This window comes from Dipodomys spectabilis, unplaced genomic scaffold (genome assembly GCF_019054845.1).
Source record: "Dipodomys spectabilis isolate Male_0828 unplaced genomic scaffold, ASM1905484v1 ptg000145l, whole genome shotgun sequence".
NCBI lineage: Eukaryota > Metazoa > Chordata > Mammalia > Rodentia > Heteromyidae > Dipodomys > Dipodomys spectabilis.
The window spans coordinates 4357054-4370957 of NW_024870822.1; the positions used below are offsets into that span (position 1 = coordinate 4357054).

Genomic DNA, 13904 nt, shown 5'->3' on the forward strand with positions numbered 1-13904 from the left:
CTGCCATTTAAAACACTAGTCTTTCCTCCCATTGTATATTGACATCTTAGCTTTTAATACTGGCTCTACTACTTACTAGTTACATATTCGTGAAGTGTATTTCATCATGTTGTTTCTTGATCTGGATAATGGAAATAAAAAGTAGCTATTTATGAGAGCAGTCATAAGAAATAGTTACAGGTAAATGACTTAGAATAGCAGTAGTTGGTTGCGAATGTGGCTTAGTGGTAGAGTGCTTGCCTAGCATGAGTGCTTGCCTAGCATGTATGAAGCCCTGGGTTCCAACCTTCAGTACCACATAAACAGAAAAAAACAGAAGTGGCACGGTGGCTTAAGTGGTAGAACACTAGATTTGAGCACAGAGGTGCTCAGGGACAGAGCTAAGTGCTAAGTTCAAGCCCCAGGACTGGCAGAAAAAAAAATAGCAGCAGTCATTTGACATAAATGTCAAAGGTATTATTATTGCTGTGGTGGCATTGTTATTCAAGTTACTAATTTTTAAAACAGGAAATATATTCAACAAGGACCAAGTGTCCATGGCTGAGGACTGAAAATGCATACGTAGGCCTATCATCTCTGTAAGAGTACTAGAGGTTACACCACATACAATGGTGGTAAGAACCTGTGACAAACTGTCTTGACAATATTCATAACAGAAGCTGCATTCGGTGCCTTCACAGGAGTTCCTGGTATGGATTTGGTCCCAAAGAGCTTCCATAGGCTGCCATTAGTCATAACCAAATGTGCTAAATGAAACCCACAGAGTTTATCCCCATATCCAAAGTGTAGGGCAAAACACAAAAATATTTAAAACTGTATTTCCTAACAGAAATTGAAGGGATTCATTCCATCAAGGTATATTGTAATAACTGTCTCTAATCCTAGAATTATAATAATTCTACATTATGTAATTATTTAGGTATTTTCAACTTCTTTAAAAGTGAAGAGTTTGAAAACTATGACAGTTTGGTCAATGACAGAACATGTACACAGATGAGTACTTGGCTCAGCTCTGTTTGTCATAACATCTTTTTCTTGTTGTTGTTGTTGTTGTTGGTCATGGGGCCTGAACTGTAGGCCTGGGCATTGTCCCCGAGCCTCTCTGTGCTCAAGGCTAGCGCTCTACCACGTGAGCCCCAGTGACACTTCTGGCTTTTTCTGCTTATGTGGTGCTAAGGAATTGAACCCAGGGCCTCATGCATGCAAGGCAAGCACTCTACCACTGAGCCACCTTCCCAGCCCTGTCATAACTGTTTTTTTTTTTGTCAGTCATGGGGCTTGAACTCTGGGCCTGGGCACTGTCCCTCAGCTCTTCAGCTCAAGGCTAGCGCTCTACCACTTGAGCCACAGTGTCACTTCCAGTTTTCTGAGTGGTTGATTGGACATAAGAGTCTCACGGGCTGGCTTTGAACCATGATCCTCAGATCTCAGCCTCCTGAGTAGCTAGGATTACTGGCATGAGCCACCAGCGCCTGGCTGTCATAACACCTCGAACCATTACCCAGATTCACACTTCTTTTACTCTTCAATATAAATAACCTGTTAAGTCAAATTCATAATAAACTCTGGTTTAAGAGAAAGCAAATCAATGATGGTTAAAATTTGGAGAGAGAAAAACTAAACATTGAATAATAGCTGTCTGGCTTTCAAATTCCAGCCATACTCTAACCTAGTATTGATACATTTAATTTTAATAAGTTATTTGGGTGAGCTATATTATTATTATTATTATTCCTACCTATAGAGTACTTGCTCAGTTGGCAAGATATACCACATGAAGACAAAAAAGTAACTGTTATCTGTAGTATCTTTAAAATCCAGCTGAGAAGATATAAAGTAGATATGCTCGATTTAGCTTTTAATTCATGGGAATCATAGACTATCTTTCCTCAAAAGGTATCATTTACCCATTTCAATATGAAAAAAGTTACAACTGAGAATAAATTCTATTTAGTAAAAATTTCCCTTAGCTTTGAAAGGGTACTTTCATAATTTAAAATATGGTCTACAAAGTCAAATCAATTCAAGGTCACTCAGTTTCAAATTTTTCCATAACTTTAGAACTATTTAAGAGGCATCTTTGAAGTCAATTGTGGGCAACTAAATAAAGGTATGGAAGAAGGGTAATCTAACCAAGTAGTAGTGAAATAATACACTTTCTAGCCAAGCACTAGTGGCTCATGCCTATAATCCTAGCTACTGAGGAGGCTGAGATCTGAAAATAGCTGTTGAAAGCCATTCTGGGCAGTAGTCTGTGAGACTTGAGGAGAAGCAGAGGGACAGCACCCAGGCCTTAAGCTAAGGGCCAACACACACACACAAACACACAATGCACTTTTAGAGAAAAATATTAGACACAGCTTAGAGATTCAGGTAACAAGCTAAATGAATAATGTAATAAGATAATTAATTCTTTTGGTTTTAATATTTAGACGATGGAGTAGTTTTTAGTTGCTTTAATATCTATGGAGGTTATTGTTTAGAAAGAGTTCTATTTTTGATAGTTGCTTTGAAGGGTAGTCTACCAAAAATTATAAAATTTAAATAATGTTAACATCCTAGACTCTTCACCCTCAAGGAATATTCTGGAAGCTACATTAGACAAGGCCTCCAAATATGTCATTCACTGTGGGACTCTATTAGCATTTAAAAGATCTGCTGTACAATTTGCTTAGTAATAAATTTAAAAATAAACTAATGAACTGATTGTGTTCAAGTAATAGTTTTAAAGATTTCTACACAATTTACTAGTGATAAAAAGGAAATTTAAAAACTCTTTTGTTAACAAATTAGATAAATCACAAAATTATTTACATTAATGCAATTATTCTTTATTAACATGATAAGAATATCTAAGGTTTTTCTGGTTCTAATTATAATGTAATAAATATTATTATATTTAAAGTGGAATTCACATGAAAAAGGTATGATTGTTTACAAGGAAAATAATACAACTAAGGGATAAAAGAATATAAAAGTTTCTCAGAGACTATGGAATTAAATTCCCAAGAAGAGTAAACTTTCTACTATAGATTCAATGTGTTTATACAGTTTTAGTACTTATTTTTAGTATTTAGCTTTAGGACATCCCAAACCTTCTAATAAGCTCAGTTGATTCTAAAGTAGAAACCTTTTTTATATACTCCTATAAAAATCATTTTTATTATATGCTAATGAAAGAATTATGACACAATGAAAGATAAAAGTATAGCTTTTGCTATCATTTATAGCAAGTGGTAGTAGTGGGGTAGGATAGGATAAAGGGTAGACAGCAAATACTACTAATGAATCTTAATTTGTTTCTCTATTTTTCTTCCCTGTAAAATTCAAGCTACAGTCACAGGAATGTAGATGTATTTCTATAGTATTAACATATTAATAAAGCCACAAAGGTCTAAAATATACATGCACGCTGTCTTTGCTCAGAAAATAACTGTGTCCTTAGGGCAGCTGTGACAAATACGCAGCACCGAGAGCACACCTCCCCCTTGCAGAGCATAAGGGGCTGGATGAGTAGGCATTGCTGCCCCACTGACATGGTTAGCAAACTGAAATACACTGCTAAGCAGCCAAGTGGAAAATGCTATCAGTCCTGGAAAACTTTCATAGCCCAAATAATCCAGAACCAGAGCCAAGAAAGAGCCTGCCAAAAAGCACACAAGAAATTAGAACTGGGCTTATTACATAATGTAACTCAAGCAATCTTTTTCAAAACACTACATAAACTATCCTTAATTATTTTGGGTACAAATATTTTTATTTTTCCAACTTCAATGTCACAAAAATATTTAAACATCAATTCATATTTCCCTCAAGGAAGATGATTATATTATACTGTGTCTCAATCTGGCTGTTAGGATAATAGAAAGTAAAAAGTGTCTAATCTACTACAGTGTCAGGGATGAAATGTTAAGGGACTAGAAGAAAATTGGTAAGGCAATTTTCTAATGAAAAAAATGCTAAAAAAAATCTACATCCAATTATAGTATAATATTCCAAAGTTTGGTTTATGGACAGCATACACATAGGAAAGTGTGCTATCCATGCTCAATGTGAAGGTAAGTTGGTAGCTTAGAATGAAAACCTATTAACAAAGGACACCAACAGAGATGTGGCTTACTGAACAAATCAAACTGTATAACCTCAATGGACATTAACTGTCAAGTCACAGCCAATCAATATTAAGAATGAGATAGTCATAGAGACTGACAGGAAAGCTAATGATCATCAATAGCTGAGCAAACAACTGTAATGATGGGCTTAGGGATGTTTATTGAGCTCTTAGTGGTTACAGTCTTAGGATAAGCACTTTCATGTTTTTTTTCCCCTACCACCTTGTGACATTATAATCATCTCACTTTACTATGAAGATAAAGGAATCTGCTACTCATTACACAGCTACTAACTGGCACAAGTTTTAATGATATCAGTTTAGCAGCAGTGTGACTGAAGAGCTTACAGTCCTGGCTACGATGCCATATGCGCTACTAAATGTTCTAGAAGTTAATATGAAAAAATAGCCTATTATTAGACCTTGAGAGTTAAACATCTGGACATTGGAATTAAAAATGTGTAAGTGATAGATAATGCCCCACTGTAAATAAAGTATACCTTTGCATAAGGACAACTACATTTAGGAAAGAACAGAAACACTTACAACTATTTTGGCCAAGATGCCGTCATCGCCTGCGTCTAAGGTAACCACAGCCTTGTCAGTCTCGATTTCACACAGTGCATCTCCAGCACTCACAGCTTCACCTACAAAACAACACTGGGTTTGTTTCTTTTAAATCTGAATAATTTCTGAAAACAAATAACCAAATATTCTGTAGATATTTCTGCTTTGTAAGAACAAGTACTGTGTGTGTGTGTGTGTGTGTGTGTGTGTGTGTGTGTGTGTGTGTGTGTGTGTGTGTGTGTGTGTGTGTGTGTGTGTAAGCTTTGTGGTATTTTTGAAGTTACATTTGTTATAATGAAAAAGCTATTATTGAGCATATATTAAAATGAAATCACCCTTTAGAGACAAGAACAATAAAGATATAACCTCCCTGGGATAAATCCATTCCAAACCTCATATAGCCTCCTTTTCAACACACTTTGACTAATTCCATGATGAGAAGCTTACTACATAGATAGCACTTTTGCTTAGCATCTAAGGTCAAGTTCAAAATGCCTGTCTTACCACACAGCATAAATGAATAAAAGCATAATGAGTCAAAATGGTATGTAACAGAAAAGACAGAAAAATTCAAAAATCTGATCAGGATTTACACTAGACAGTGAGTTTCTGGATGCAGAAGCAGGTTAACAGTGGAGGGAAGGGGATGAGTACAGAACTTTTTCTAGGAAATAAAGGAAGCTCAAAGAGCCTCCTAGATCCAGGGGTCTCAGACTGGATTCCTCTTAAAGCTAGAATACATCAGATGTATATTCATAATATCAAGCTGGCCCAATAAGCAATCAAATGTTATTGACAAAGATAGAAACTGTGGGTTTGGGAACTGGTTGTATAAAATCACTCTTTCAGTAAGAGGAACCCAGTTAAGCCAAATTCTGCAGGAATGCAGTTGGTACTAACCTCAAATCACAGCAAAAAGAGGTTATTGGAGGAAGGTAAGAGGGGAAGAAGGAAAAACATTAACACAGCAAAAATCCATTCAAAAATAAACCATAAAACAAAGCTCGCAAACGTAGAAAGCAAGCCACAAAGTCAATAATCAGAACAGTCTGCATTTCAGTACAGCAACTCATTTAGCACAGCTTGCAGAAGATTTTAATCTAAATATCTTTAAAATATTAAAAAATAGGAATGAAGGTAAAAGCCATCACAAGCACAAGAAAAAAATTTAAATAATCATTACCTACACAAATGAAATAAAATCAAGGAAAAAGGAAAGAAAAACTAATTTGAAATATTGGAAATAAAAAGTCAAAAAGTTATTGAACTAAAAAGAATCAGATACATTATAGACTGAACACAGTGGATGAATATTATAAGTTAGCACTAAGCAACTATCAGGAACTTAATATGAATAAACAAAAAGATTTTTAAAAAGAAAAAGCAGTTAGGTGGCTAGACAGAGGCTGCAATGCTGGTCTACATGATATCCAAAAGAAGACTGGAAAGACAGGTGCAGAAGCAGTATACAAAGAAACTGCCGAAAACTTCCTAGAACTAACTAGAAGAGACAGGCATCTTCACAGTGAAAGAGTTCTGAATAGTTGTGCTGGCTCAGAGGAGGCAGAAGGAAGTCTTGTGGCATTCTAGGAACCTTCTAAATCTCTAAGCGTTAACATCATGGTACGTGGATCTACAAAAATGAAGGGAGCTTACATTTTATGCACATTATACCTTTACAAAAAAAAATGTAAAAAAAGGAGTATTAGACTGTATAAACCTGAGTCCATATTAGATACATTGGAGGGAAACTGCATGCTATCAACAATAAAAACACAATTTAAACATCTATCAGAGGAAAAAAACAGTTACCTCACTCAATGGAATGACAGACTGAGAGCACACTTCTCAGCAGCTGCAATAGAGGTCAGAAGACAATGAAGTAATATCATCACATGATGAGGAAAATAACTGTCTGGAATTTTATATGCAGCCAAACCACTCAGGATGAAATAAAAGTATTCTTTATAGCCATACAAAGCCTAAGAAAGTTTACCAGTATTATTGATCACTGAAAAGAGCTCTTTCAAGATACAGTTCATCAAGAAAAGGGGACAGAGATAGGATTCAGGAATACAAGAAACAAGTTATTACTGAAGTTGTTAAAATGTTACTAACCATTTCAAAATTATCATTTGAAGGTTCAAAAAGAGAATGTTTGAGTTATGTGCTAATTAATCATGCTAACAATTTTGATATAATTAAAAGGAAAAAGTACAGAACCACTCCAGACCTAATTAGCAAAATTTAAGCACCTGAAAATAGAAATATAATCTACAGAATTCAAAAAGATCAGAGGAAAAGAGAAAAATAACAAAATGTATCATCTTACAGAAAACAGGCACCCAAAAATAAAGTAAAAAGGGCAAAGAACAAAACTAGAAATGTACAGAAATGGTAGCAGTCTGAGTAATAATAAATATAAATTATTAAAGCCACCCATAAAAAGACATTATCAAAATGATTACAAAAATAAAACCTTTGCAAAGGCACCTAAGAGACAGAAACTAAAGCAGAAAAAGAATAAAAGGAATGAAAAATATGAGACACATAAATATATCTCCTCTCATATACCACCAAAGCAGCTGGATTAGAGACAGGCTGATCTACCAAGAGAATATGCAGGAAAATTTTAAACAAACTTCATTGTATAACAAGATGATTAAATAGGTAGATACAACATATCCTCAGTTAAAATAGTTCAAAGCCATTCACAGAAGTTAGTTTAACAAACATGTTAGATGCTTATTTATTGATCAGCTAAAAAGGACCTCATCTACACTCTGAAGAAATGCCCTTGTCAACAAATATTTCTATTGAAAAATGTATTGAGACAATTCATGGAAAACAACAAGTTTACATTTCTGACCTAGTACCAAGTAGACTGAAAACTGCAGCAGGATAATGTAAAGTCAGAATACTCTGACAGCATTTAGGAGGGTCAACTGAGAGAAGTTTCCTAGAAGACACCTCCACCTCATCTGAGCCTGAAAAGATGAGGAGAAGGCAAGTAAAAGGGCAGTGAGTCAGGCAGAAGGCAATATACTAGAGCCCTGGAGGCAGAGCCCAGACACTTCGGGGAACCAACTACAAGGGGTACAGGAGAACTCGGATCAGGCTGGTGGGGTAAGCAAGAGCCGACCACAAAGCACCTTAGCACGTCATATGGAGAAAATTAGAGCTTCTTTATAGGACAGAGGGTTTAGTGCCTAAACAGATTCTACTTTGAAATGAAAAAAGAAAATACTGAACTAAACAGCCACTCATTCAAATACCTCTTAGATGCCTAGAATTAAATTCTAGATATTGGAAAGCAGAATAGAATGATGTCATATCACTTGTTTTCACTCATATTCAAATTCTAATCACTCTTAAGATACTTGTACAGATTCTACTTTAGTAACACAACCTTTGCTGACCTACTCAGAGAAATGCTTTTGCTCCCACTTCTGAGTTCCCATAGCAGTTATAATTAAATTGAAAAAAAATCATAAATTTCATTAGGGAGTGTGATATTGCTACATTAGTAATTTTTTAACTTGAGTTTTCCTCCATTGAAGAGACTGAGTTTCTTTACAACAGTAAGAGGATATATTGTAAGCATGTTAACATTTGATTTGTAGGATGCTTGATTTGTAGGTGCCCTCCTCTTATAAAACTATATCTATTTATATCTACTTAGATAACACAACCTTACATCAATTGTATGAGAGTGCCAAGGTGGGGAGGGAGGGATGAACGGAGAGAGGTCAGGAGGAAGAAGGTGTGAGAAAAAAAAAAGAAAAAAATCTACCAACTATGATATGATAAACTTTACCCACAAACCACAGTAAAGTTTAAAATTGTATTATATAAGGAAGCAATACCCTTCATTCATCACAAAACAGTCCCAGCAATAGACAAACTAATGTTAATGCCCAAAAAATGCTGAGACTCGTGCACTACCCCCCAGCCTCAAATCTACTGTTTGGCTTTCACTTACAATGTAGCAGTCTAAGAAAGCTGGACCTAGGAAATCAGGACCTAGGAAATCAGACCTGAATTCTAATCCAAGCCACTAAACTGGTGCTCTTAACCAAGTTACTTATCTAATCGGACTCGGAAAGATTCTGAATGTGGTAGCTAGAGGAAAAAAATATAGACCTGTGTTAGGTTAACACTTCACATTCACCTTTAGATAAGACTTCACAAATGTTTAAATTAAAAACTAACAGGTTAGGCATGTTACTAACGATTATTAGGAAGCTAGAGTCTGATTCAACAAGCATGAATGTTTCAGGCACTGTACCAAGCACTGAGTACAAAAACAAGAAGTTGTGTCTGTCCACCAAGAGTTTAGGCTAGTGGAGAAGTCTAGGCAGCTAGGATGGGCAAGGGCTCACAGATGGCTTCTCCGCTGTCCTGGTGATAGCTGACTGGATGCAGGAGACAGCAGCCCTGGAGCTTCCTGAGCCATCTGCAAGTGGTCCCCATCTCCACGTGGTCCGGGGCAGTGACGGAGGTGGAGCGGGCCTGGAGCAAGAGTGCGGGCCCCAGGAGGGGCCAGAGCAGAGGCCCGCCCGGGGGCCGCTCCCCAGCACCGGTGCCAGCAGCATTGTCCTGGTCCTTTCTCCAGATGGATGGGCAGCTGACAGGCGAGGATGGGAGGACACGGAGGCTTCCCTCTCTCTTAAACCAAACCCCAGGTATACAGTACAGACTCAAGTACAGTTAGTGGTGACGTTTATTAACTAAACACAGAACCAGCTTTCACAAAACAACTCTGCTCCGACAAAACTTCCATGATCGTAATGGTAAATGACTGAAATGCCTTAAAACTGGATTGTGCTCACAGTGGCACAACCTACATTTACTAAAAACCATCAGATTTGTGCACTTACAGTGAGTGAATGTTAGAATATGTACATTATACTTCAATCAAGCTGTTAAAAATCAGTGTACTAGAAAAACAAAACCATTTGTGGAATTCACTTTTCAAAATTTCTCCGCGTTAGCACCACAAACGTACATATATTCCCAGAAGTAAAAGATACCAATGAATCTTCTGCAGTAGAATCTAGATGTGGATAAATATTCAGTGTCCCCTAGTGATAGGAATAGTTTTACTTCTGAAGTACACTAGCTTGAGGCAGTGTAAGACCTACATAAAGACCATGTGAAGACTTCAAAGTTCTCAGTCACATGACTTACGGAATGTTCACAAAAAGGACACGGTAATAGAGGAATCACACCACAGGCCACAGGGAGCATTGCTCGTTACCACCTGGGAGGCCTGCTCTAGAAACCATGTCCTAAGGACGTCACACAACTATTTACTCAGCCTGTTCCACAGGACTACATAGACAGCAAAAAATCTTAACCATCTCAAGAAATAAAACACAGGTATATAGTCTCTCATAAAAGGGCTACAGTAACTTTCCTTTCTATTATTTTGTTTAACAAAGTTGACTTTCCAATTGAATTGTGGCAATTTTAATTAGACAGAAAGTATTGGTGGCATGCTTCTCCTCTCCATTCCTCCCCTCCTCAAAACAACAACAACAAAAAACTTCACTAAAGATGCAGCATTTCAGCTCAATTTATTTTTCAGGAGAGTGAAACTGTGGGTAGTACTTAGCACTTTCAAAGTATCTTCTCCAATAGTTTTATGATGCAAACTTTCCATTCAATCTTAACAAATTCAAGGGCACTAAATATTCTAACAGTTTTTGTTGTTGTTGCTGTTGGTCATGGGGCTTGAATTCAGGGCCTGGGTATTATCCCGAGCTTTTTTTGCTCAAGGCTAGTGTTCTGCCACTTTGAGCCACACAGCCACTTGAAGTTTTCTGGTGGTTAACTGGAGATGAGTCTCACAGACTTTCCTGCCTGGATTGGCTTCCAACTGTGATGCTCAGATCTCAGCCTCCTAGGTGTGAGCCACCATTGTCCAGCTAAAGTATTCTAACATTTATTATAAAACTAGAATTGTAAGACTCAGGGGTTGGACAAATAGGGCTATAAACTATCAAGCTATTACACTGTTTCTGTAGCACAGAAAATGAAATGAAAATGAATTATGAGTATAACCCATTCAGCCAGAGTGTAGCTTGATTTGTTCCTAGGTAGTCTCACTACCTAGTAGTGGATGAGATAACCCAAAGGACAAAGGGTGAGTTCTCCTTGCACTCTTACCCCTAACTTAAACACATATACACCTACACTCTATCAGGGAAAATAGCTCCCAATCATACCCAATTTTCAAAGCATGCAAAGGTTTGTAAGACGAATGTCTATCCACAGAGGGTTATCAGATTATCATCTAGTCTTTTGCAAAAAAGTAATTTAGCCAGATATGGTGACCCATGTCTATTTCAACACTTAGGGGTGTGAGGCAGGAGAATATTAAGTTTGAGACCAGATATTGTCGCAAAAACAAAACCTAGATTCCTAATTACATACAGTACTTTCCTCTTCAAGAAAAATTTCAACCTTCTTGTTATAAATTGTAAAATAACTGCCTGTAACCATATATTAATGAAGATCAAGAGTAAACAAAAACCACAGCTAGTAATTTTATAAATATTTTCATTACTAGAAGTTCTATTATATCCTTGTCAAAACTGCCTTGTGGAATTTTTGGACAATGACTACTATTTCTCACCTTCAGTTTCTTCTTGTATATCTTTCATCTTCTCAAACACATTTTCATCTATCTAGTAAGTTCAGTTGGTAGAATTTCTTAGAGGTTCAGTCCTGCTTCTTATTATGTCTACTGACAGATTCTTAAGTGAATGTTTCCATTCACATTATTGTGAGCTCTAGATAAGAGGGACTTTATCTTGGAATCTGGTGTGGCTTGAATTACAAGTTATATCCTGTCAAAATGACTTCAGCCTGGTAGCCCAGGGGGATCATCAGTATGGGACCATTTTACATCTACCTAGGGTTCTCACAAAAAGCAAGTGTACATTTGAAGCACAAATAAATGTGTCTATTACATATTCTTTCCATATGCTGATGCCCAAGCCAGACTTTGCCCCTGAACTTGTATTTCCTTAATTAACTGAACATCTTCCTTTGAATGCCTAATAAGCATCTCAGATTTTACCACATGGAACTAAACCCAAAACCTAATTCTGTTCCCAATGTCAGCTATTTCAACATATCCCTCTTTCCAGCTCAGGCCCAGTGGTACTTATGGCCTTGGTTCTGACTCAGTGTTCTCTGTGGTGCTGACATTCAATAACTGACCTTTCCTGAATTTAAATCCAATTGACACTTAAAGGAGTCTTAGATAATATTATATCAAGTAGTGACAAGAATTGTTACTCCCTCTGCTTAGATGACCATGTTGATTAGATGGCCTCAGTGTAAGCTTTTCAAGGAGCAACAGGCCAAGGAAACTACTTACATTGCTTACTGTCAACTCTGGCTTGATATTAGATACTTTAAGGACCTATCCCAAGCAGTACAATGCTCAAGGAAAGTATGCAGAAACTACTTCTACTAAATAACCAAGAGAGTAGATTTATCTTGGCTTTAGAATAAAACCTTCACACACTTGATAAACTGTACATTAGTATTCCAGATCCTTCTTGTCTCACACCCACAGTTCCCTCAATGCAGCCAAACGCCTATTGTTGCCAAAGTGTGTCTCATGACATTTTCCTTCCAAGACTTTTTTTGATATTCTCTGGGATGTCTCTTCTTTTCTTACCTTTTTTGTTCTGGTAGTAGGGGAGTTTGAACTCAGGGCTTTATGGCTTGCTAGCTAAGCACTCTACCACTTGAGCCATACTGCCAGTCCATTTGTTTAATTTTTCTAACGGGAGTTTACTCTGCAAGAATCAGCTCAAATATTCCTCTTCTGCAAAACCTCCCAGGATGCTCGTCTCCTTCCCTTATTTTGGCTTATCTTCCCCTCTGCCTATACCTTTACCAACCAATAGCTTACAGTGTCACCAGAGCTGTTCCAATTAGTATGCTAGTCAAAACAGGAAAAAGAAACATATTAACACTCAGACACACAAGGGAAGAAGAACTCAGTAATGCTTCCAATCAAACAAAAACATCCAGGACCAGACACAGCTTTTAATTAACAGTGCCAACTAATGAGATATTTCAATCACTTCATTATCCTGCACTAAAATTCACAGAGGAAAGGCAGGAAAAAAAAAGGCTTGAAGCTTTCTATATTACTAGTTATCAAAATCAGTATATTTCCTGTTTTTTTTTGTTTGTTTTACCATTGAAACTTGAACTGAGAGTTCAAGTATTCTTGATGTATATTTCTTGATTTAGTTATTATCCTTACTGATCTTCAAGCCAGCCTAGCTTTTGCTCTGCAAAGTTTTTTGTTTTTATAGCAGCCTTGCTTTCTGCAACAAGTTATTCCAAACTAATATGTATATTTTCTTCTTGGAGGAAGCTATTCTCCAAGGAGTCTTTATTTGCTTGAGTGGGAATTAGTATTTAGGAACTAACGTCTGGATATTGAATACTCCCTGCTATCACAAGGTCTTTCCTTAACCCTATTTTGCATCTGTTTTCCCTTTCAACCACACTCAAAGTCAAGATTCCCAGGGACACTATCTTAGCCACTGATTTGCTTTTTCCATAAAATACAAGCCTTAAATTAATACTACCAACCTAACTTCCATAATTATTCTAACAACTGAGGATTACTATTTTGGAGCTCTAATCTATAGGCTTATACAATCAAATTTACTGCCAACGGGCAAATTTACTGCCAACTTTCATTCATTCATCCATTTTGTTTTTGGTGGTATTGGTAACTGAACTCAGGGCCTCGACCGCTTGAGCCAGCCTCAAATGGCAATCCTTTCATATGTACTTCCCAAGCAAATGGCATTACAGGTGTGAACTCTACACCCAGTCCATATTTCTATCAGTGTAATGGTTAGGCATCCTTTTGTTTTCTATGTTTAAGGAACATTTGAAATTCTTTTGTCACAAACCATCTGCCACATATCTTGCCAATTTTCCTAAGTGGATAATTTATTTTCCATTTGTTGGAGACATTCTTTGTGATACAAAAAGTAAATACTCTTTTTTTATTTCTCGCGTAATTATTTCTCCTGCCTTACTATGATTATAGCTATAGTAGTTATTATCTTTATCAACAGTATTCTCATTTTTTGTATGGATTCTGAGTTATAATCAGAGTATTTATTTTACTGCCTGCTTCAGAAGAACTCCAAAATTAAAAACATTAATATGGGAAAAA

At 36.7% G+C, this 13904-nt stretch overlaps 1 protein-coding gene across 1 annotated transcript in view; it reads right to left on the reverse strand.

Moving 5' to 3' along the window:
* The window catches only part of Pdhx (pyruvate dehydrogenase complex component X), a 45264-nt gene that overhangs the window by 20504 nt on the left and 10856 nt on the right, over window positions 1-13904 (reverse strand). The window contains exon 3 of the mRNA XM_042691482.1: window positions 4658-4758. Within this exon, the coding sequence (XP_042547416.1) occupies window positions 4658-4758 (101 nt within the window). The remainder of the gene's footprint in view (window positions 1-4657; window positions 4759-13904) is intronic.